Source organism: Peromyscus maniculatus, chromosome 8 (assembly GCF_049852395.1).
Source record: "Peromyscus maniculatus bairdii isolate BWxNUB_F1_BW_parent chromosome 8, HU_Pman_BW_mat_3.1, whole genome shotgun sequence".
NCBI lineage: Eukaryota > Metazoa > Chordata > Mammalia > Rodentia > Cricetidae > Peromyscus > Peromyscus maniculatus.
This window is the reverse complement of record NC_134859.1, coordinates 47,310,740-47,336,480: the sequence shown is the minus strand read 5'-3', so window position 1 is coordinate 47,336,480 and position 25,741 is coordinate 47,310,740. Positions and strand designations below refer to the sequence as shown.

Below are 25,741 nucleotides of genomic sequence, written 5' to 3'. Positions count from 1 at the left end.
CTGGGCAAGATTCCACCCAGCTAATTTTCAACTTTTGAAAAGGAATTAAAGAAAAGCTTAGAGCTGGGTGTGGTGCTGCACGCCTTTAATCCCAGCACTCAGAAAGCAAAGGCCGGCAGATCTCTGAGTTTGAAGCCAGCCTGGTCTACAGAGCAAGTTCCAGAACAGCCAAGCTCAGGCAGTGAAGATAACCATGGAAAACAGAGAGCTAGTGAAGATGTATTTGAACAAAGGGGCCATGTTCCAGCCCCAGCAAGCAGTAGCATTTGGCAGTTTTGGCTAGGCCACGTGGTTTTGGCTTTAGAGTCAAGGACAGAAGAAAAGGGTTATGGAATTTGCCTCCGTGACTAAGGAAAGCCGCTGAGGCCACACATGTGTCAGAGGTGTCCCTGAATGGAGGCCTAGGGAGGCCACTGTGTGAAGCTGTGAAGTTGAAGCCTGGATTGCCTTGGAGAACCCAAGATGTTGGAGATGCCAGAGTCATGCGATACCTGCCCAGGGAAGCTGCAAACGGGGAGTTGAACCAGCCTAAGAGAAAGAAGTGTGTCGCAGTCAACAAAGCTGAAAGGAGCTGGAGATCTGAAGAGCGTTTTGACATCAGACATGGAGATGCAGAGTTTGGAGTTTTCCCAACTGGTTTTCAGCCTTGCTTGGCCCAGTATTTCGTCATCATGCTCCTTTCCCTACATTTCAGAACAATAATGTATATCCTATGCCATTATATGTTGGAAGTATGTGATCTCCTTTTTGATTTTACAGGAGATTACAGTTAAGAGACTATGAATCTCAGAAGAGACTTCAAACTTTAGACTTTTAAATGAGTTTAGAACTGTTATAGACAATGGGGACTTTTAGAGTTGGGCTGAATGCATTTTTGCATTATGATATGGCTAAAAGCCTTTGGGGGCCAGAGAGTGGAATGTGGTGGTTCAAAAGAAAATTGCCCCCAAAGGGAGTGACACTATTAGGAGATGTGGATTTGTTGGAGTAGGTATGGCCTTGTTGGAGGAGGTGTGTCACTGTGGAGGCAGGCTTTGAGGTCTCATATATGTTCAAACCACACCCAGTGAGACAGTTCACTTCCTGTTGCTTGTTGATCAAAGATGGAGAATTAACTTCTTAACTTCTTAACTTCTTCTCCAGCACCATGTCCGCCTGCACATTGCCATGTCACACCATGACGATGATGGACTAAACCTCTGAAACTGTCAGCTACACCCCAATTAAAAGCTTTCCTTTATAAGAGTTGACATGGCCGGGCGGTGGTGGCGCACACCTTTAATCCCAGCACTCGGGAGGCAGAGCCAGGCGGATCTCTGTGAGTTCGAGACCAGCCTGGGCTACCAAGTGAGTTCCAGGAAAGGCACAAAGCTACACAGAGAAACCCTGTCTCGAAAAACCAAAAAAAAAAAAAAGAGTTGACATGATCATGGTGTCTCTTTATGAAGAGCAAGCTAACTAAGACAACACTAAACTAAGACAGCACACACACACACACACACACACACACACACACGAGTGTTTTTAATAATAAATCAGGCAGTGCCTAAAATTACATCAAACTGCATCAAAGTGAGCGCCTTCTGAGGTCCAGTTTGCCTTTTGCTTTGCTTTTTAGGTAAGTCCACACAATGGGGTCAGGGGAATGACAGAGTCAGTAAAATACAAACAGTTGGCACACACTTCCACAAGCTTGGAGGAAAGTCCACAGCTTGTGAGAAATACAAAAAATAGTCTTTTGCTCACTCTCTCTTTTCTCCTTTCCTTAGTTTTTATTTGTATGTTATTGCTAATTTTTAGTTTTCAAAGAAAATGAAAAGTGATATGTCCATCACTTGAGGCAATGACAGAAAGCAAGCAAATGTAAGTAAGACTCTTTAATTTTGCTTTGATCTATTATACGAAAAGGAATCTTCAACCTGAAAACTAATAGGCAAAAAGCTGTAAGAAAAACCAAAGTTCAAGCCAGGTAAAGAGACAGCTAAATGGCTCTTTGTGTATGAGCTTGGATATTTTAGCCTAATCGAATTACATTTCAGGACACTGAATCTTTGAGAAACTGGAGAGAACGGTAGAGATGAGGACAGTTTTGATTTTTTTACTTAAGAACAATCAGGTTTGGTGGTGCACAGCTTAATCCCTGGCTTTGTGGTAACACTGAGCTGAGAAAGTCATAAGTTCAAGTCAGCCTGGGCTAAGAACAAAACTCTGTCTCAAAAAGAACAAGAAAGAAGGGAATGGAATGGCTCACAAGTTGTCTTCTGAACTCCACATGTGTACCGTGGTTCTCCCCCCACCTCTCTCTCTATCTCATACAGAGAGAGAGAGAGAGAGAGAGAGAGAGAGAGAGAGAGAGAGAGAGAGAGTCAATAAATAAATGTAAATTTTTTAATAAAGGGCTGGATATGTTCAGTTGGTAGAGAGCTGTACATAGACTGCATGGAACCTCGGATTCAGTCCTTAACGCCAAGTAAACCAGACACTGTGGGACACACCTATAATCTTAGCATTTATGAGTCCTCTGTCTCAAAAAAAAAAAATTCCTGAAAACAATAGACTCACAAATGCAGCATTAATCTAAAGCAGAATCCTTAAATGGCTTATCAGATAGTCTGTGGTAATTAAAATGGTAGCTACCAACAATAGTAATAATAATAATAATAATAATAATATAATGGTAGGCTTGTTTCAAAACATTTGGAAGACAGGATTTGTTCTATAACAAATAAATATTTGTTGTGATAGACATGTTAATTGCTCTTATTTGGTTACTATACATTACATACATATATTGAAAACCACAGTGAATTCCACAAATATACATAGTTATTGTGTGTCAATTAAAACTAAAATAAAAAACAAAGAAATTTAATTTTTAAAAAAATGAAGGAGCAGGCCAAAATGATATGATTTTTCTCTTTTGAAGAGTATTCTTTAACAGACTAATTTTTGCTACTGAAAAGGTCCTTCATTGAGCTGAGCATCACACTGGTAACTTATGCTTATAACTCCAGCACTTGGGAAGCTAAGAAGAGAACTGTGAGTCTGAGGCCAGCTGAGGATACATAGTGCATCCCAGGCCAGCTTAGGCTACCTAGCGAGGCTGGATCTCAAATAAAAAGAAGATAGAAAGTGTTTCATCGCGTTCGGTGGGGAAGGGAGGCAAGCAGTGAATCATGGCACTGCCGAGTTCTGCCACTGAATACCTAGTGTGCCGCTAGACCCAGAAGTTAAGCAGGTCTGCAACATTCCGGCTTTGGCCCCATCATAATCAGTATATCTACCCACAAGGCTCAGACTCAAGAGAAGACCGTGGATTCTGCAAGCAGTCTATTTCTGCTAGAAGGAGAGGTAATGTGCTAGATGACAGATCAGGAAAGTGTCTCAGCACAGCAGATATGAAGACATGAAGTGAAGACATTGAAATACCACACTGTCCATGGCCTTGGAGACAAAGGTGCAGAGTCTGATTCTAAAGCAACACTGTTGAGACAATATCACAAGACTGGTTGAACAGGAAGAGATTTTGCCTTGACACGAGTCATGGGAAAAGACACGGAAGTAATATTTCTGGTAAATCCCACCAGGGACATCAGGTGAGGTCCACAGAGATCTATTTGAACATGGTGTGCCTAAAGGCTTGATGGGTATTTGTCATCTGTCTAAAGGAGAACGGAGGAGTCAACAGAGTGTCAGGGAGAAATAAGAACCATGGCAGAAAGTATCAGCTTAGCACAAACATGGGATTAGCTCCTAGGAGAGGTGAGCACTGTTCCCAGACTCTTGAAGAACTATCTCTTTGCACAAGAAAATAGACAAGTCGAAGAAGTCTGGGTAACTTTAGAAGAGAGGACAAAGACTCCTCCGTCAAGGACCTCACTAAAACATTTATTATAAACCTTGCTGTTCAAAACCATAACGTGCTGCAGTTGTGTGAGGGATGAGGGCTTGGATGGTGTAAGGCTTGATGACCAAGCTGAGCCTGGCACATGCAGAGAGATGAGCAAACCCTGAGAGGGATGCTGAAGGGATGTTTGTTGGCTATGACATTGAGCATGTGGTTTACCCCTTATACGTAACATTCATGATTGTCTCAGTTCAGGTTTATGATTGCTGTGAAGAGACACCAGGACCACGGCAACTCTTATAAGGGAAACATTTAATTGAGGGGGCTCCCTTGCAGTTTCAGAGGTTCAGTCCGTTATGATATAGAAGGGGAGCACGGCAGTGTGCAGGCAGATGTGGTGCTGGAGCTGAGAGTGCTCCATCTTGCAGGCAACAGGAGGTCAGACTGACTGTCACACTGAGGGAAGCTTGAGAAAAAGAGAGCTCAAAGCCCACCCCAACACCCCCATACACAGTGGGTAAAGTAACACCGTTGAGACAGGATCACAAGACTGGTTGAACAGGAAGAGATTTTGCTTTGACACGGGTCATGGGAAATGACAGGGAAGTAGTATTTCTGGTAAATCCCACCAGGGACTTCAGGTGATGTCCGTAGAAATCTATTTGAAGATGGTGTGCCTAAAGGCTTGATGGGTGTTTGCCATCTGTCTAAAGGAGAACGGAGTAGTCAAGGCCACACATCCTAATAGTGCCACTTCCTTTGGGGGCCATTTCAATGATCTAATGAGGTAAGCATAACACATAGTCAACACAAGTTCAACAATAGCCTACCCAGACTTGAATCCCAATTCTACCCCTCATTTACTGAGTAACCAGACTAATGGTGAACAAGTTAGCTAGCTGCCCTGACACTGTCTCTTTATGTGTAGTATGAAGACAATATAAATGTTTACCCCATGAAGATGACATGAACACAGAGAAAACACTCCAGACACAGTCAAGTACATAAGAAATGCACAGAGAAGTGTTTGTGATTTATTTTGACCCTATGCTGTCTTGTTATGCTCAGAAGAGCCCTAGTCATAAATTCTGGGCGAAGGTTGATAATCTCCCGAGCAGACCCCGTCACTGGAAGGTTTGGGGAGAGGCTTTGGTGCCTTAGAGTTTCTGCTTTCACGCAAGAGCTGCAATGAGAAGCAGACAGGAAAGTTCATTCAGGACCCACATAGTTTCCAGAGTCAACTACCACCAGCAGATATTTCTCTCTACCTTCAAATACCAGCTGCTGCCCAGTTGTCACAGTTAGTTAGCAAAGTCTGGGAAGGCAGATCCTAGAGTCTAGGGAGCAGTCTCCGCTGAGGACGGAGCAGGCTTCTCGGGCTCCTCTCCCAGATCCGCGATCCGGATGGTGTTCTCTTTCTTAGACAGCCAGAAGGCGGCATAGACTGGCTCTGAGAACTTACAGTCAAATTTATGAATCAGAGTCATGGTATCATACTCTATGCCATAGAAAGAAAGGGTTCCTCCTGGGAAGTTGACGTAGATCCCGAGCCTCCGGAAAGGGCTAGCCTTGAGTGGGGTCTCCGTGTCACTGTGCCAGGCTGTGAACTCCTTTCCGTTCCAATGAATGCTCCAGGAGAAGTTGTTTCCGGAGATGCAGCCATTTCGTTCCTCCCCTTTCCGGTCAATGCCTTTGCAGGTCAAGCCAACATAGGTGCCTCCTCCAGTGATCTCCACCTCAAAATAATACCTGTGCAGGTACAGGCTCTGTTGGGACAGCACCTGCCGCCAGTGCAAAAACCTGCTGGGGAGGTCCGGGTAGGGGTGCTCCCAGGGCGTGGTGTTGGTGACCTTGCGGTTGTCCTCCTGCAGACGAAGGTACCTATGTGCTGTGTCCGGGTCAAATGTGATGTCACATGCATCTGAGGAAACAGAGAAGACAACTTTGAACCTAGCTGACCCCCAAGGCATTCATGAGAGTACACCCATCTTTTCGGTTCTGTCTGCCCAGCCAGTGCTCCCCTAGGATCAGGGGCAGGTGAAAACCAGTGGAGAGAACACACCCCTTTCTGAAGCTCGAGTTGATTGCACTTGCTGTAATATCTGAACTCAATAGAGCAATTAACTCGTTCATTCATTCATAGACTGTATACAGGAAGTCAGGCACTATTCTATGGGTCTGGGCTGAGTTCAGAGATTCAGTTCCTTGTATGCCTACATTTGATCCACTCATTCATTTGCTAAGCATTTGACCAGCATTTAACATGGTAAGCCTTAGACACACTGTCAAATGCGTTTTCTTCCTAACTGCAAAGACTAACAACAGCACCTCCGTGCACATCTACTCAAGTCAAACATAAAATTGTTTCCCGTATTTCTTTTGCCCTTGTCCCTCCTACAATGCAGATACCACTCCTTCCAAGCCTCCAGTACTCCAGCCACTCCTTTCAAGACCCTTGCTTCACCCCCATCTGAGCCATAGGTAAATCTTGCCTGGCATAGTGTAATAAGCTGTTTAATTATTCTCCACAGTAAGAATAGTATTTCAAAAAGATATGTTGTATCATTACCTAAAATAATACTCAAAAAAGTTTAACACATGTAAAAACACTTGTAAAGAAAGACAAATTATACTAGGATATTCTTAACTTTCATTTTAAGACCAAATGGCATTTAGTATATGGTTTTAACGTTTGTCTCTAAAATGTGCTTCTGACAGGAGACAGGAGAGAACAAAGCAGGTGGAGGCCAAGACATTCAGAGTTGCAACAAGAGCAAGACATAGTTGTGGGCTTCTGGGGCCCACATAATAACCAGAGGAAAAGATGGGACAGTGGTTGCTCCCCCAAACCACACAGGAACACGTCTCAGTTGCATGTTCCTGAAGGATGCTGTACAAATGAGCTGTGACTACAGTGAAGTTTCTCCTGCTGAGAGGTGAAACCTGATGAATTCTTTACTACCATGGAGCATTTTCTCACTCTAAGTTCTGAATTTGACATATAAAAATTGCTTGTGTTTATTATACACAACATGATATTTGAAATAGGTATACACCATGGAGTGGCTAAATCAGGCTGGTTAATGTATAACTTCACATATATCGTACACATTGCTTTTGTAGACGGGTGGTGGAGATACTTCCTTTTTTCAAGACTACAGTGTATGCTGTATGAAAGGCCTCTTAAACTTATTATATCACAAAGCACTGCTTAGTAATGTGGTATTTTTATTTGTTGGGTATAATGTTTGCCTATGTGTATGTCTGTGCACCACATGCCTACCTGGTGTCCTCAGAATCCAGAAGAGGATGTTAGATCCCCTGGAACTGGAATCAGACCATTGTGAGCTGCCATATGGGTTCTAGGAGTTGAACTTGGGTCCTCTGGAAGAGTAGCAAGTATCTTTAGCAACTGAACTATCTCTGCAGCCCCTGTAGTGCTTTTATTTGTGTTTTGTTCATTCATTCATTCATTTGGTTGGTTGGTTGGTTGGTTGGTTGGTTGGTTGGTTGGTTGGTTGGCTGCTGGTTGACAGGTTGGCTGGCTGACTGGCTGGTTGGCTGGTTGGTCAATTGATGTAAAGTCTCACCATGTAACCTAGGCTGGCCTTGAATGCTCCATTCTTCTACCTTAGCCTCATGAGTGCTGTGCTTAGATGTTGCTAAGGTTATAGGCATATTCTATCGCGTCTGGCTAGAAATAGATGCTTTTGAAAATAGCAACAGTTGGGCATGGGCACACATCTCTAATCACAGCACTTGAGAAGCAGAGGCAAGAGGATCAAGAATTTAAAGCCAATCTGGGCTACATACACACTGAACCCCTATGTCAAAATCCAAAATGCTACCAGACCACATCAATGCAATAACAATAAGATCTTGTCAAGGCACACTTAAAAATGAACCACGTGGTAAATGGACAGGACATTTCAAAATGCCAAGGTCATGAAATGTAAAGAAAGCCTGAGGGACTGATGTGAATTAGAGGGGATTAAAAAAACATGGGAACATGGACCCTGGTTAGCTTTGTCAATTTGACATAGCCTAGAGTCGCCTAAGAGAAAAGCCTCAATCAGATTAGTCTGTAGGCAAGTCTAAGGAGGTGGTATTGATCATTAATTGATACAAGAAGGCTCATCCCACTGTGGGTGGCACCATCCCTAGACTGAATAAGCATAAGGCTGTGACTGAACAAGCCATCAAGCAGCATTCCCTCATGACTTCTGCTTCAAGTTCCTGCCTTGAATTTCTGCTCTGACTTTCCTTCATGATAGACTGTGTCCCAGAAATGTAAAATGACATAAACCCTGTCCTCCCCTAAGTTACTTTTGTTCGGAGCATTTTATCACAGCAACAGAAAGGGAACTGGAACACACATCTGTGTCTCTGAGTTCAACTTTGGACCAATGTAGTGGTTTGAATGGAAATGACCCCCACGGGCTCACATACTTGATTACTTGGTCCCCAGTTAGTAGAACTGTTTGGGAAGGATTAGGAGGTGTGAGCTTGATGGAGAAGATATGTCACTGGGGATGGGCTTTGGGGTTTCAAAAGCCCATGTTATTCCTAGTGTCTCTTTCTCTCTTCCTCTAGGTGGTCTCTCAATATGTGAACTCTCAGCTACTGCTTCAGCACCATGCCTGCCTGCTGCCATGTTCCCAGCCATGATGGTCATGGACTCGAGCCCTCTGAAACTGTAAGCTCGCAACAAACACTTTATTTTATATTTTATAAATGCCTTGGTTGTGGTGTTTTATCACAGTAATAGAAAAATAACTTAGACAACTGGGAAAAAAATCTACAATGTTGTCAATAATATTGGAGCAATGCTATTTTCTTGCATGATGAATCATAGTTATGTATGATGTCAGCATTTTGGAGAAACTGAATGATAGGTAGGTATATAGGAATTTTTGCATTTTTCAATTTATTTCAGGAAGAAATGTTTTCAATTAAAAACTTTAGGAATCATTTAGGAATAGATGAAAGGTTACAAGAACCTAAATCCTCTACCAGATATGGTGGTTCTTGCTTTGGCAAAGCTTCCCACTGCTGCCAGCATGTCAGAAGGGGCTACCTTTCACAACTTACATTGGAGAAACTCATCCCGGGTTCTGGGCTCAGATTTTGAGGTCCTATACTTGCGCTGGACAACGGTAGACACTTGAGTTCTGATGTCATATTCCTCTAGAAAATCAGAGAGTTGTGAATAGCACCTGTCCAGTTGACTGGGAGTACCCAAGAAACAGGCTACCCTTCCCCAGTCTTCTGGAGGGTCTAGTGCCTGGGAACCTGGACACACTCCGTGTACCAGACAAACCCTGCTGGAGAAGACCCCAGGCTGACACAGAATCCACTTAAAACCCAAACGTCTGCAGCCTCAGAAGCTAGTCACAGAAATGCTGATGCAATATGGCCAATTTACCTCCTTCAGGTTGCAATTATAAAATAAAGTCAAGATAAGAATCATTAATGGCCTAGCCAAAGAATGGCTTTGAAATGGGTCCTTTTCCCTCCCTTCCCAGGTTTCCTCTTTCCTCATCACCATTCTAGAAAGTTCCTCACCTTCCCTGGAAAACTCCTGGAGCTTTTCCTTATAGCTCTCTAGCAATTGGATTAAGTGCAGAGTTGAGTCTGTGATGACCTTGCGGATGCCTGAGAGTTTATCCTTCAGCCCTATGTAGATGCTGGGGAAGGCAGTCTCTTCTGTCTTCTTAATCTTGCAGTACTCCTGCAGAGAGGGAAACAGAATCAGGCAGCTCTTCTCAGCATGTCTCTTTCTCCATCTGTGAAATGGGCTGATGGCAATGCGTGCCTCACAGAGAAAGTGCATATAGAGTGTTTTTTCTATGCTTCTAGACCCTACAAAGGAAGTGAGCCTTCTTAAAACCAAGTAGGAATGTGTGTTTCTTAATGTCAAAAGATGTATGACCGCAGACAGCTCCCATATACAGCTCAGACTGGGGACCAGAGAGTAAGAACATTCTTAGGTCAGTCATTCCCTAAATCCTTTCTCTTTCCATAACTTAAGTATGAGTTGTGGTGAGAATGGAAGAACTGGCTGCTGCTGCTGCTGCTGCTGTCGGGAGAGTCCCAAGCCAACCCTCAGTCCTGCCAACCCAATGAATGCGTTTGCTATTCTTGCACTTCGCTTTAAAATTTGGAAGTTATGCATACATCAGTAAATCACATTAAGCTACTTAAGCTCCAAACCCAACATAGAGTCAAGGAAGATTGTTTTTATGTGCAATGCATCATCACTACTCAGGTGCAGATGAAGCTTCAGATAGCAGACCGGATAGAGCAGTAACAAAATCGGTCACACCAAGGCAGACCTACAGAAGAGGAGTCCAAACCAGAGCTCTGTAGATGAGCATTTTCATATTGTATATTGGTTTGGTGCAGTGCAAGATAAAAGTAATTCAAATAGGTGAAGCAAAACGTGGGTACTGCTGGTATAAATTACAGTCCATGCCAGTAATCCCAGCATTCAGTAGGCTGAGGCAAGAGGAGCCCAAGTTTAAGGCCAGCCTGGGCTACATAGGAAGACCCTGTCTAAATAAAGAAAGAAATGTTGTCACTTTGACTGAATTATTTGTGGAAAAAACAACCCATCTTTCACTAAATTTTATAACTGAATTACATTATGCTAAAATATATTTTATGATTATTCAAGTTTTTATCTTAAAAATAAAGCTATAGGGCCTCGAGATGTAGTTCAGTTGGTAAGAGTGCTTACTTAACATGCATGAAACCCTGCATTTGACCCCCAGTATGGCATAAAGTGGGCGTGGTGGCTGCTGCTATAATCTCAGCATTTGGGAGGAGGAAAGAGGAAGTTCAGAAGTTCAAGATCATCCTCAGGTACATAGTGAGTTAGAGGCCAGCCCAGGCTACATGAGACCTTGTCTCAATAATAATAAAAGTTACAAAAGAAGAAGAAAGGGAAATAACTTTCACTTTTTAGAAGAGATCCTGGTGGAGTCTCATGGAATGAGGACTCAAATGTTCACATTTTCTTTGTGTTTTGGAACTGCAAAGCAAAACAATGGAGAGAAAGAGAGAGACTGTCTACTTTTTATGGACTTTTTTAGTATGTTTCACTTGCTGAGTTTGGTCACTGAGGTTACAAGCATTTTTTGTTTGTTTTTCTTTCACATATTTCAAGCAAGAAATTATTTTTATTTGAATAGTAAAACTGAAAGAAAAGTTGCAGATTATTTACTCCAACCTGTCAGTTTGGTGAGTGAGGAATTTGATACCCTCGATAGTTTGGGTGAGTTTTTAAACACTGCACAGTGATATCTAGTGACCACGGGTAGTGTTATCCTGCAAGAGGGCATGTTCTGTAGACCTAGGCCTAACTGGTTTATGCCTCCCATGCACATGATACGTTGTGAGACGGAAAGTTCCATTCCCTTTGTTAAGCGCTCCTTGGTGACCCCAGTGGACACGGCCCAATCTGAAAACCAGCCACTCTCTCCAGTCACACACTGTCATGCAAACCTCCACATGCCTGCTGGAGTGTTTCATGAAACGGATCTCTGCGCTCTTTGCATCCCCATCTAAAGTCCTTGACGGCTGCACGCTGGTCTGGCCCTGCGGGCTCGTCTTCCATCACCATAGACCCCACACCCACTCCTTGTCAAAGCGCCTTGACTCCTTGAGCTAGCCTGGTCTCTCCTAGTCCTGTCTGCCCATGGTGGTCTCTAGGTGACACATGCAGAGCCCAGAACTTGAGCCACCTTCCAGGATCTTCCCCGATCTAATCAGTCCTCTCGGCTCCTCCTGTATTACTGTTTCCTGGTGAATCAAGACCTGACTCCCCGCTTTTACAGTTCTCTGTAGGAAAAGACAGTCCCATGCACGGGTGTGTCTCCAGCCAGATGCATCCAGAGTCCCCTGCTCCCCACTCCACCCCCAGCCTCAGTACCTCCAGGAAGAGCACAGTGTTGCTGATGGTGGCCAACTTCTCCAGCTCCTGCTTGCTTTTCTCCATCTCGATGCTCCTGTACTCCAGGTGGGTCTTGATGCCATTGACCTGATTCAATGCAGCCTGTTCTTTCTCCTCTAAGAAAAGCATGACGTCAGCCTGGGCCTTCCTCACAGCCGCAAGGAGTTCCCCGAACTTCTCTTCAGCCACCACCTTCACCTCTGACACGGACACCTGGTGGGGACGGAGTGGGAAGCAGGCAAGACGCCATTACAGAGGCTTCCAACAGGGTCAACGCTCAACATACATGACCAGGAAGCGGAGAAGCCCAAAGATTAAAGAACACCGGACTGTAAATGGCAGTTTTGTTCTTGTGGGAATTCTGGGTGCCTGAGAAAATAGATGTACTCCTCTAGGTATATAGTGATCTAATGGTTGTCAACCTTCCTAATGCTGAGACCCTTTAATACAGCCCCTCATGTTGTGGGGACCCCCAACCGTAAAATTATTTTTGTTGCTACTTCATAACTGTAATTTTGCCACTACTATGAATCATAATGTAGGTATCTGTGTTTTTCGGATGGTCTTAGGCAGCCTCTGTGAAAGCGTAGCTTGGTCCCTCCCTGCAAAGGGGTCATGACCCACGAGTTATGAGAACCACTTTACTGATTGTCATAGGGCAGCACCGGTATTCAGTGTATTTGATAAATAGATTTCAAGAGATAGGGAAATGATTGTGCTGTTTTGTGTAAGTATCTGGTCGCTTGTACAAGGATAGGAAATTGCACAGCAACCGGGATGAGTAAATATTATTCTGTAGCCGGCTCTGGGGCAAACATCCCATCTCTTCTCATCCACTCTAACAAGAAGTCACCCATGATGCCCCCTGTCACTGAGATGAAGAAATTGAGACACCAGCAAATTCAATGATTTGTCAGTGATTCACAGGGCTATGATCAGCACCCATGTGTTTGATCGTGGCTGCGGTTCTGATGGGGTTTGTCCGTGTACTGGATCACTTAGTTCGCAGCATGTCAGACATTGCAGTAGACAGATATGGAAGAGTCGTGGAGGGCTCTGCCCATACCCTCAGAAGGAACTGAGGTACTTTTCCTGGGCCCCAATCCTCACTAGCCCCCGTGAGAGGTTGTTATAAAGGAGTGAGCCTTGCTCTCCTGGTCTCTCTTTGTCTCTTTTCTGCACACATTCTTGCCACAGTGGTGCCAGCCACCATGAGGCCCTCAACAGAACCCAGCTTGTGCACATATGATCATGAACCTCTGAAACTGTGAGCAAACAAACTTAACTTCATTGACAAAGAACTCAGCTCAAGCACTTTGTTATAGCAATGGAACAGGGACTCGTCATTGTACACTGTCAGCATCTGGACGGATTTTGATTTCAATGTTAAATTATATTTTAATACTGAAAATAGAGGATGAAAGAAAAGATAGAGGAATCTACCCTGGAAGACAGGTCAGTTTTGTTTACAGCCTTTGCTCTAAGGGGTTGAGGTTGGGGGTGGTAGAGCTGATGGTGTTTCATCCAAGCTCCATATTAACTAATTCTTTCCAGCTCTCTGGCTCACTCATCCTTCCCACCCATCAAGCAGTAGATGTACATGTTTCATGAGTCATAGAAGCAAGTAGGGACTCCCTACCCTGCTCACTCCCTATCCAGACTGGCTTTAAACTCTGGGCAATCCCCCTGTCTTAGCCACCCAAGTGCTGAGGTCACAGGCATGGGTCACCATACCAAGCTTGTGTGTGCTTTCTGAATGAGGGTGTGTTTGCCTGGTAGGGTGTGTGGAGCTTTTCACTGAGAGCTCCAGGAATTAATTATACATGCCCCGGCTTCTTCTATCACGGAGGAGGATGATCTGTCTGAGCAGATCACTAGTCTTAACGTGCTGGAGGCTGGAGAAAAGAGTCAAGAACTCCTAGACTAGTAAATGGTGTTGATATGACCAGCACAGTGCCACAGTGATTGGCTTTGGCTTCTCTGGCTTATGGCCACTTTTTAAATAGACTCTAAAATCCAGGAACAGAAAAAGACATAGAAATCAATATGAAGGTGTCATGGGAAAAGAACATAGTCCATTTAACCTCCATAATTATGTTATGTAGGTTCCTCATAAAAGAACAATTATGTGAGGCTAAATGAGCTAAATGGCATTAGTCTGAATTCAAGGTCATGTCCCTCTCCATCCCATCAGAGATCATCCTGATGAAGGCTATGTTAGGATTCTATACATGCGCAGCTCAGGCTTGGCGTCTTGCGTCTTACATCATCAGCCGAGTGGTCACAAAATCCCCACCTTAAAGAGCCAGACGCAGACCCCCACCTTCTTTGTTTCCTCTCTGCTGGCTGCTCTGCCCCACTTCCCTCCCCTGCCAGGCCTGGCTTCTCCCTCCTATCCCTTCTTCTTTCTAATAAAGCCCGTTCTAACTCTGGTAGCCATGGCCCGTGACTCTTCCGCCAACCAACCAGCACCATTCATCCTTTCAGGCTAGCCTAGAGGAGGCATCTGATGATGGATGATGTTGGTGGATGAGACTCCTGCTCCTGCTGGGCATCTTCCTAAACCTTCCCATTGAGAAATGTTGATTTGCAAATGAATGTAATATGTGAAGGATATTAATTACTTCCCAAACCATGACAAGTAAGCCATGCAAAGAGAGCCATGAACATATCAAAGTAGTTGATAGTTAATGGTTTAAAAATCTGAGAATGGCACACATACCCAGCAATGTACTGAATCATTCTCAGGGCAGGAAAACAATGATCCCAGATTCTCCCATCTAGTCAATATGAAGAGTCCAAGACAGTCTTAATATCTCTCTGTGTGTCCCCACATTCCTGGAATATGAGGGCCATTGCAATATCTCTCTGGCTACCATGTCATTATGAGAACTAAGTAAGGCTGGAGAAATGGCTCAGAGGTTAAGAGCACTGGCTGTTCTTCCAGAGGTCCTGAGTTCAATTCCCAGCAACCACATGGTGGCTCACAACCATCTGTAATGAGATCTGGTACCCTCTTCTGGTTTGCAGGGATACATGTAGGCAGAACATGTATACATAATAAATAAATAAATCTTAAAAAAAAAAAGAAAGAAAAGAAAGGAACTACATAGGAATCAGATTAAAGAGTCAGGACAGTGTCTTGTGTAACCCTCCAAATCATCCAGAACTTGCAAATCAAGTCTCTGAGACTTTACAGGGACAACTGTTTTTCTTTCTTTAGAAAGATATTGTGCCTATAACAAAGAAAATGAGGTCTGTACTGAGGATGTTGACATCTGACACGAGAGATTACTTAGCTTTGTTCAGAGCAAGCAGCAGCCATGAGGGGCCTTGAAGAGAGAGACAGGAGTCTCTAAGTATATCAATTCCCTTCCCATTCCTAGAACAAAGGTGGTCCCTCCACCCTATAGATTTTCATGGGGACATACAAATTCCAGGGGTAGGTGCTACACTGTGACAACCTAGCCTGACTTATCCTACATACCAAGGGGAATAAAGGGAAGCACAACATAGGGCCATAAACCTATCCTGCAGCTGCAAGGGAGAGGCAGGGCTTGTCAACTCTGTGTCTTAATAGGGAGAGACTGCAGGGGTGTGGCCCGATTGCTGGAAGATACAAAGAGCACCATAGTTAGAAGGCCGGTGACCTAACGGCTATGGGTAAGGAAGGCTTTTATCCTTCAGTGACTAGTTGGTTATAAACACTCAGGAGACAGAAACTAAGTTGGATACTAGATTAGAATAAATGTATGAGTGGGTGGGTAGATGGGTGGGTGGGTGGATGAATGAATGCATAAATGGATGGGGGAGTGGATGGATGGATGGATGGATGGATAGATGGATGGATGGATGGATGGATATATGGGGGTAGTTGGATGGATGGATAGGTAGATGGGATGGATGGATGGATGGATGGATGGATGGATGGATGGATGGATGGATGGATGGTTGGATGGATAGATGGATGGATAGATGGATGGGCATGTAGATAAGTAGATGAATAGGTGAATAGATAGGTGAGTAAGTGGATAAAGTATGGATAAATGGTGGACAGTCAGATGGATAGAGTCATTCATTCTCAGTTTGCAAGATGATACTTCCAATTCACTGCCACAGGGGAGGTATCCTGCATTCTCTTCTGAGTGGTGGCTCTTGGCTTGTCACCAATGACAGATGTTTATGGAACTTATTATTGGGAAATTAAAATCAAACCAGAAGAGACTAAAGCTAAGCTGCCTGTCATAGCATTGGCCTTACCAAATACCACTGACTAATCCAGGAGTCCTTGATTCTTTTTTCCAGCTTCCTGCAGACCACCCTCCTGGGATAGAAGAAGCCAGAGGACACATAATTCCTGGAGCTCTGACTAAAGACCTCCAATCAGAGCATACACATACACACACGTTTCCCTTAATCAAGAAAACATATAATCTTGATGTGGTGCTGTGTGTCTGTGATCCCAGCAACACTTGAGAGGCTGCTGCAGGAAGATTGCTAAGAGTTTGGTGCTACCTGTTCTATATAGTGAGTTCTAGGCTAGTATGAGCTGCCAAGTGAAACTCTGTCAAAAGAAAGATAAGCCGGGCGGTGGCGGCGCACGCCTTTAATCCCAGCACTCGGGAGGCAGAGGCAGACGGATCTCTGTGAGTTCGAGGCCAGCCTGGTCTACCAAGTGAGTTCCAGGAAAGGTGCAAAGCTACACAGAGAAACCCTGTCTCGAAAAACCAAAAAAAAAAAAAAAAAAAGAAAGAAAGAAAGATAAAGAGACACTGTGTTCCCCCAACTAGAAGGAAGGAGAGAGAGAGAGAGAGAGAGAGAGAGAGAGAGAGAGAATATACACATATAAAATTGGGAAAGCTGTTAGTCCAAGACTAACCTGGGTCTATTTCATATTATTAAAAGGTGACTCACTTAACCAGTTTTAAAACTTAAGTCGATTTTAAAAATATCCTTATTATTATTTAATGTGTATGGGTCTTTGCCTGCATTTATGTTTGTGTACCACATGCCTGATGCTCATGGAGGCCAGAAGAGGTCATTAGATCACCCTGGAACTAGAGGTAAAGACAGCTGTGAGCTGCCACATGGGTGCTGGAGATTGAACTAGGGCCCTCCGAAAGAGCAGCTGTACTCTTAAGCACTGAGCCATCTCTCCAGCCTGCTTACGCCATTTTGTAAGAAATCCTGACAAGGCGAAGGCCCCTCGTAATGTGGCCAACTGTGCCTACTACTTTCACTTGCTGACACCCCTGCTCGAGCTTCGACCCACGTCCTACAGCCCCAAATGGGTCTCACTGACCCTGCAGTGGTGCCGAGTTCGCCGAAGCCAGACAGGTAACCCGACCCAGTCTTACCAAAACAGACTTATGGTTGGCTTGGAGCCTGGCAATGGCATTGTCATTCAACTTGAGCTTCTGCTCCAGCTCCAACTGCATGCACCGAAGGTCAGCCTAAGGAGGAAGGAGAGAATTAAGGAGCAAAGGGTCTGCTGTATACAGATAGTCCCCGAGGACAACGGCACTTTCCGTCCTTCAAATCCCTGCCTTTCTCCCCGAAAGGAGAGCATGACCTTTCAAACTGATCTCAAAGCCAGCCTAGAGGCACAAAGGGTCAGACAGGTATCAGTGGCGTCCTGGGACTGAGCTCAGCATGAAGCAGCTGCCATGTCCTGAGCATGAATGTTGTGCTGGGATACGGGTCATTTATGTCCCACTCTGGCAAAGAATTCTGCCTGGATCTTGAGAAGTTAATTCAGGGTGAATTCAAAAGCAATAGACAAATTTGTTCGGCAGAGGACATCTCAAGACAGACTAACATTCAGGCTGAGTCATGGTTACTGCTCATTGCTCTCATCCAGGTCTGCAAGAGAACACCAAGTGGGTAGGAAAAAAATAGGCAACTTGTCAAGGAAATTAGCATGAGAAATTAAAGATGCAGACAAAGGTGCATTCTAAATCATCTGTGATCAATACAGGGATTAGCCCTATTGAAGAGAAGCCTCGTGCTCTGCATGGGACCTAGGGAAAGTGCTTTGAGAGCAAGACTTCCCATCAAAAGGTCCAACTTTTGAAGATGCAAATATATTTCAAAGGAGAGACCCTGAACTGAGACTGTCCCAGAAGGGGTCCCCTGCTCAAAAACAACTGCATGGTGATGTGTGTTTTAGAAGATCCAGCCAGCAAGACTTCCAGGGGCCGCTACAGCTGTCGTTCAAGAGGCCGAGCTACATCTTGAGCTGCCTGGAGAGCCTGGCGGTCTCACCCACGTGGTCCTGGGTTTGTAAGCATGACGGATGCAAGAGTAAGAGGCTTGCACCAGGAGTCCAGAAAGCTAGTGAGTCCTCTCTCTCCTCTCCTCTCCTCTCCTCTCCTCTCCTCTCCTCTCCTCTCCTCTCCTCTCCTCCCCTCTCCTCTCCTGTGTGGCAGTCTGACTCTCTACACGGAGGCCCTGAGAGGGCACTGTGTGAAGGTGAAGGCAAGTTGAAGTTTGGGCTATTCCAGAGCCATAGGATATCTGCTGAGGAAAGCTGCAGGCATGGAGTACAGCCAGCCCAGGGAAAAGGCTACATGTGCTGCAGTTAGCCGAGTCATTTGAAGCCAGATGATACCATCCCAAGCCTCAGAACTGGGCATGAAGCTGTAGGGTGTTTTTATTACCTTGCTTTGGTTTCATCCTTCCCTGTTATGTCCCATTCCTCCCTTTGGAGGGAGAATATTTACTCTGTGCCTTATATATCAGAACTGTGTAAACTGTGTTTGATGGGACAGAGGCCCACAGGTAAGAGATTGCCTTTAGTCTCGGGAGCGACCTTGGACTTTTGAACAGTGCTGGGACTATTGAAGACTACGGCACTGTTGAAGTTAGAACAACTGTAGTTTTCATTATGATACAGACAAGTACCTACGGGGGCCAGGGATAGGCAGAACGTTGTGGTTTGGATGTGAGATGTCTCCCAGAGTCTCATGGGTTTGAATACTTGACGCGGGTGCCAGGACTCGAATCTGGGTCCTCTGAAAGAACAGCCGGTGTTCTGAACTGCTGACTCACCGCTCTAGCCTTTGCTCTCTGTGACGGCAGATGCAATGTGACCAGCTGCCCAAGCCCCTGTCACCTCACCTTCCCACCGTGACAGACTGCATCCCTCCTAAACCATAAGATAAAACTCTGCCTTCCTTAAGTTGGTCTTTGTCAGGTATCTGGCCAGGACATCAAGAAAAACAATTGACATCAACGCATTTCTTACTATTTCATGACATAATGTCTCTAAATATCCATTTCTTTACCTGGGAGATGGGGATAAAATGCCTACTTGCCAGGTCATGAGATAACGAACTAAATGAAATTAATAAGAACTCGATAGAGCCAGGTACACTCTAAGTGAACCATAAGTGTCAATAGTGTCCCCCCTTACTGTTATCAGTCACCACCAGGCTTGCTACCGTGGCTGCTTTCTATTCATGCTCCATGCTTGCACCTGGAGGCAAGGTCTGCCCTCCCTGCCCCACCCCTGCCCAAGCCAAAGCCAGTGCCTGCCTGAGACTCTTAGGTTTGCCTGCCTGGACTCTTCACGCATATCTCTTGGGCTCAAGAAGACACCATCATCTGCCAAAAAGACAACCTGTCAACATAGAGAATTTAAGCCTTGGCAAACCTCAGAGGTACCACCACTTTCCGGTATCCACAAGGGCATGAGATAGCACAAGACACACACACACCTAATAAACAAACAGCTCTCGGTGCTTTTAATAGCTTCTGTCCGTGTTCCAAACCAAGTCATTATGCCCAATAGACCTCAGAAGTCATAAATTGAGCATCTGGCTCTTTTCCCATGAAGCCTGGGGGAGTTTCACACCTCCCTTCACCGCCCTCCCTGCCCCCCCACCATACACAGTGAAGGAACAGCTGTAGGCAGAGCACCAGAGCATCGTAGAGGGCTGGCAGGCAAACTTTGCTCAAGCCCTAGGTCATGGGAGTGAAGCTGAGGGTGTCCCAGGGGTCACACCCTTGACACTAGAGACCTGATGCCTGGGAGTGGGGAGCAGAGAAAGGAGAGGAGGGGTGTCTGGCCTATCGGAGGGCAATCTTGGAATCTTTTGCAGTGACCCAGCCCCAGGGTCAAGGAGGGAAAGGTGAGTCGCTTGTTTGAAGGAACTGGAAGACACCACAGAGCATGCCCTAGCAACCTGGTTCATCTGAGCAGCAGTGGTACCAAAAGTGTGTTTTAAAGCTGTTATCCCAGCCAAGCCTTTGAGAGACACCCAGGGTGTCCAGCAAGGGGCTTCTAGCCTCTGCCCTCAGACTTCCATAAAAGGAAAAAGGGATGCCTACACATCAAAGGAGGACCCTTCTGAGTCACCACAAGGAAAACACTCCCAGTTACCACAGAAGGTGGGGCTGAGTCTTGTCTCTCTAGTTATTCCTGTTCCTAGAAAATGATGGGCTGCCTTAGACTCTGACCTCAGAGTCCCCTAAGAAAGCCATGGTGTGCCCAGTCTGAGAGCAGGAGAGTGCTGCCTGGGAGCGCGGACAGCCTCGTCTTCTAGCAGAGAGCATTGAGAAAGGATGATACTGGAGCATGAAGACCTTGTTCCTGGCTGTAGGATCTTGTCGAGTCATTTAGTTTCTATTATGCCATAAGATTGGCTTTGCCTGTAGTATCACAAGAGTTAGACCTGGACGCTGACTCCATTCCTCTGTGGCTGGACCAGGACCTACTGCAAGCCAATAAGGTCAACTAAGCCACGCACTCCTGGCTCTTGGAAAGCGTAGTGGGATAGTCTTGTGAGTAAACAAGTTATATAATACTGACCCCAAGGCACTCACTTGGGTTTCTGTGAGAACATTACCCCGAGTGGCCCCGTACCATATTGACTGCCAGCGAACAGACTGGGTGATGCAGGGTGACAGCCCTCCAGACAAGCACACATCCTTCCAGTTCTCGGATGGTTGGACCTTCTCTTCATGGAGACTATGTGCGATCAAGATCCATCTTGACCTTCTGGAATCAATCCTGAGCTTGAGCTAGTGGCCTGGCACTAGTGGCCTTCCAAGGCCTTAGCTCAGGCCTTCCCTCCTCCAGGAGCACTGTGCTGATGTCACTTTCAGGCTGGCTCCCCACTTGGAACACACAACAGTTGTGTGGCACCAACCCTTTGGCATGCCGTGAAATTAAAGTATGTGTCATACCTTCCTGAGTCCAAATTCCCTGAGGGTACACAGTACAGCCAGCATCCCTCTTAACCCATCACATGCACTCTGAAGAGCAGGAGGGAACCACACACACTTATGAGGAAAATAACAAAAGCAGTCCCAAGAACCCAGATTTCACACACACATACACACACACACACACACACACACACACACACACACATTGGGGGGGGGGGAGACAGGGGAGATGGGGATCTCATTTCCATACCGGCAGGCCTGAGATTTTTGACAAGGTAAAGGGAGCCTCAGGACACTGAGCTAGAGCGGAGGGGAGCACTGAGGTCTCTGTTAGGAGCAGCTGAGCTCTGGAAGTTTGTCAGGATGGAACCAGTGGTCAGGTGCATCCAGCTCTCTCGACGCCTAATTTTCGTCCATCAGTCGAACTGGTGGTGGCCATGGGCACTTCAGAAAGGACTCACGTGGCTGACAGAAACATCCCTCTGTGCCCTCCCAGCTGACCTGACTTTGCCATTTCCTGTACACAACGTGCCTGCATGAGTTATGAGCCCTTGACTGGCTCCAGGGTGACCTTCAGAAAGCAAGTTTACTTGCAGGAGGTGTGGGCTAGCTGAAAAAGAACACTGGGCCTCTAGAACCTTCGATAAGTCTTTCAAAACAGCCCTAATGGTGCTTGTCTCTTCAAGAAACTGTCTCCTGAGCTGGGCTCTTGGGCTCCTTGGAATAAATCTTTCGGCCACTAAGGCTTGGTGGAGCCGCTCAGAGTGTGGCTGTGCCTACAGAGTACGCTTGCTTTCTGGGCTGACAATAAGGACGTAGGATGGAAAGGGCGCAGCTCTCTCTCTAAAGCAGACCGGAAAGAGGGGTCCATCACAGGGCTGTAGCACTGGACGCACCCCCCACCCCAGCCTCTCAGCCAGCATTTTGTGTCGCACAGCTCTCCCCCAAGATGTCTGCATCTGGGGCTCCGTGTTTGCTCCACCCGGCTCTCCTGCCCACAGTGCTCCCCCAAGTCTCTGTGGTACTGGGTGGTTAGCCTTCAGTCTGTGTTGCATCTGGGTTGGCACAGGCTCAGGGCATCTCTGAGGGAACCGAACACAGGTGTTCTGAGCACAGGATGCGGGATCTGGAGTTGGGGTGGAGAACTGACTTCCTCCCTACTCAAATCTGCTGCATCGTTTGGTAGAGATTGTTTTTTTAACATCCTCGTGTATAGGTTTTCCAGTTAAAAATTGTAAAGTTCAGACGCTGTATCCAAAGAGAATAGCAACACGCTGTGCCCATATGTCTCTACTGTGTGTAGTGGTTGTTTTTTGTTTTGTTTTGTTTTCTTTATTTGTTCATTTTCATGGTTGTTTTGTTATTCTTTTTAAGCAAGGTTAGGTCCAGGGAGACAGCTCAGTAACATGCTTACTGTGCAAGCATGGGGACCTGAATTTAATACCCAGAACTTACGCTGAAAAAAAACTGAGGATGCTGAAGGGATAGCTCAGCCGTTAAGAGCTCTGGCTACACTCCAGAGAACTCCGGTTCAATTCCCAGCACCCACAGGGTGGCTCACAGCTGTCTGTACTTCCGGCACCTGGCATGTAAGTGGTGCATAAACACACATGCAGACAAAACATCCATACACATCAAATAAAAATAAACAAGCATCTTTAAAGCTGGGGCTGGAGAGACGGCTCAGTGGTGAAGGGCTCTTGCTGCTCTTGCAGAGGACCTGAATGTGCTTCCCAGAACCCCCATGGCAGCTCACGACTGCTCCTAACTCCGGTTCCAGGGGCACTGACACCCTCTTCTGACCTCCACAAGTACCAAGCACACAGAGGGTGCCCATACATACATGCAGGTAAAATACACACATAAAATAAACCTAAAAACTTTTCAGATTAAAAAACATTTAGGCATAGTGTTATGTGCTTATCACCCAGTGCTGGGGAGGCAGAGACAGGTGGATGCCAGGGTCTTGCTGGCCAGTCAGCCTAGACTGTTTGGTTAACGTAAGTCCAGATGAGAAAAAGCCCTGTCTCAAAACACCAGGAGCCAGTGGCAGCTGATACTTGCTGGGGGAGGGAGAATCACTCTTTTTTGAGGATGTGGCTTGGGAGGGTTCCCACGCTCCTGTAGGTGGCCCCACACCTACGCCCAAAGAGGCAGCGCTAACTGGACTTAGTGGGTTATTTAAAAAAAAAAAAAAAAAAAGATATTAAGTTGGGAGGGGACATATTGGGTAGATATGGAAGAGTTGGAGGGGAAGTGGGAGGCACATATAGCCATATTTCATTGCACATCTACAGGACAATACCTGAGGCTAGCCTCTGCCGCCACATGCATACGCACATACATGCACACACATGTCCACACACCCACATATAAAATAAACAAATATTAAGATGACAAAGCTGTGATCTGAGTTTTCCTTCATTTTTCTCCAATAAGATGGCACTCCAGAAGCTTCCATGCCTCACTCATCAACTGTGTGAACTTGAACAAATACTAGAGACAATCAGAGCCCTCATAATAATTACTGAAATTTCGGATGGGAAGATCCACAAAACATATTTTGAAGTAGCAATACCCAGCAAGGGCTGTTTCCCTCAGTTGGGTGGGGCCCTTTCATTTTACGTATTTGTTGATTTCTGTACTTTCCTTACAGGACATCCCTTGATAATGGACACACTGGAAACAGTTGGCAAGTAGCTTCCCAGGCCGGAAATGGTGACTCATTAGCATCTGGAGTGCAGAACTTTCCAGAAAAACACCCACTGAGACTAGAGAGAATCCACCTCTGGTATAGGCACAGAGGAAATACCCTGGTCAGGAAAGTCCTTTACCCAGACACCTCTTTCCTTTGCTGCCCAGGAACTCATGCCACAAAACAACTGTGGCCCTGTCAGCTGTGGGCGGTACAAAGAGGTAAGTGCCTTGAGGGTGAGCCAGACCTGTGGGACAAGAGTCAACCTCACTTCCTATGGGAAAACTCAAAATGGGAGAAACCAAGCCTGTGAAGCTGCGAGTCCATCCCCAAAGGTCTTGTCTGGCTTTTTGGCTTTAGGACAAAGCAGTGTTCCAGTAATGGTGTCTTTATCTGACGGAAGTAAAATTTCAGACTTTGAGCATGGTAGTTCTCAGCCACTCCTGATAGCCCTATCTGGTAAGGAAATTTTATTTTCCAGTGAGTTAAATCATCCTTGGTGTTAATCTCAGTGTGTGTTTCAAATTCTGTTATCTTGGCTTTTTTTTTTTTTTTTTTTTTTTTAACTCTAATGCAGCCTGTTATATTGGCTTCTTTTTCGGTAAAAAAGAAAAAGAGAAATGAAGTTTGAGGTTTATTCTTTCCCCTTGGACTTTCGCCAAGGTTTGCATTTTGAGGCTTGGTAGTGAATCTGCCTCACAGATCCTGCCAGAGGGGAATACCATCTTCCTGAGGCGAAACTTGTACAGCCCACACCCAAACACACCTTACCAAACACTAACAAGAAACAGGAGGAAATTCCCACGCAGGGATGGAGGCAACAGAGCCCCCACGGTAACGGGGACACAGGGATGGGGACAGTGACCCACTTTGGTTTCCAAAGCCAACAGCTACAGATATTTACTTACTCTATAGATATGTACTTACACCGGACCAACACCCAGGCACTACGGCTAAAGTCCTTGTCTGTAAACTCAGAACACCGAAGGGGCATCCACAGAGCCAGGAGTGGCAGCATGTCTGACCTCTCCCCGGGGACACCATCTCCCACTGCCCCGTCCCATGTGGACGGACCCCATCCCTCACCTCTTTGTTTCTGCGGGCTGCATCCAGGGGGACAGTGCTGTCGCTCCTGTGCTCGCCCTCGCCACATTCCTGGCAGATGCATTGCTGGTGTGTGTGGCAGAAAGCAACCAGAGGGCTGTGGTGGGCAGGGCAGGTCCGCAGATCCCGGTCCTTCGCGGGTTCCGTCAGCTGGTGGCTGTGCAGTTTGCTGTTCTCCTGGTGTGGCCGCAGGTGCTCCTCACAGTAATTCACCATGCAGGTCAGGCAGGACTTCACTGCCCGTACTCTGCTGGCCCCAAGACAGAAGTCACACAGGATCTCCTCCTCCCCCTCGTCACCAGGAGCCCCGACCTTTGCGGGATCGCAGCCCTGCCCCTGGGTTTCCTCTCCTGGCTTGCCCAGAGAGTCCACATCCTCTTCTTCTACTGGGATAGTGGACCGAGGGTCTGGGATCAGAGGGGCCAAAGGGTGAACGCTGACCCCGGTCAGTGGCCCTGGGGCAATCAGATCCAATTCAGCCATCTGGAGGCTCTGCGGGACTAAGACGTCCTTCCTCTGCCCCTTGCCTCAGGATCTGTGTGGCCCAAGTCAGACCCGAGAGCCACGCCTAGCTGATTGCAGCTGCTGAGACGTTAACTGTTTCCTCCCTCCGAGGAAGCTCAGTTACTCAGACAGGACTGGGCTCCTCTGGATTGGCTAGCAGCCAGTCGCAGTGACAAGGCGACTCGATCCTCAAGCTCAGGACTGCCCTTTGGCTCTGAAGTCTTCGCTGGCTCAGACTTCTCCTTCCCATTCCTAGTCCAGCCCAGAAACTTCTATTCTTATGGAACCGTCTCCTATAGGCTCTGCGGGAGACCACGTGTGCCCGTGGCTCTGGAAGACAGCAAGAGATTCCTGAGTTCTATTGTAAGCCCCAGCGGCTTTGAATGTTCCCACAAGCCTTATTTAGCTTCCTATGTTTTAAAAGGATCCAAAATGCAAGGACTTTGACATTAGAGCAGCTGCTCAT

At 46.1% G+C, this 25,741-nt stretch overlaps 1 protein-coding gene across 1 annotated transcript; it reads right to left on the bottom strand.

Moving 5' to 3' along the window:
* Positions 1-4,848: 4,848 nt before the first annotated feature.
* Trim16 (tripartite motif containing 16) lies at positions 4,849-25,539 on the bottom strand. The gene is made up of 6 exons (XM_006973534.4): positions 24,754-25,539; positions 17,159-17,254; positions 11,781-12,014; positions 9,413-9,578; positions 8,939-9,034; positions 4,849-5,768 (listed from the first exon to the last, which is right to left on the bottom strand). Exons 1-6 carry the CDS (start codon positions 25,252-25,254, stop codon positions 5,185-5,187), a joined length of 1,677 nt encoding a protein of 558 aa, XP_006973596.1. The 5' UTR covers positions 25,255-25,539; the 3' UTR covers positions 4,849-5,184.
* Between the last annotated feature and the right edge of the window lie 202 nt (positions 25,540-25,741).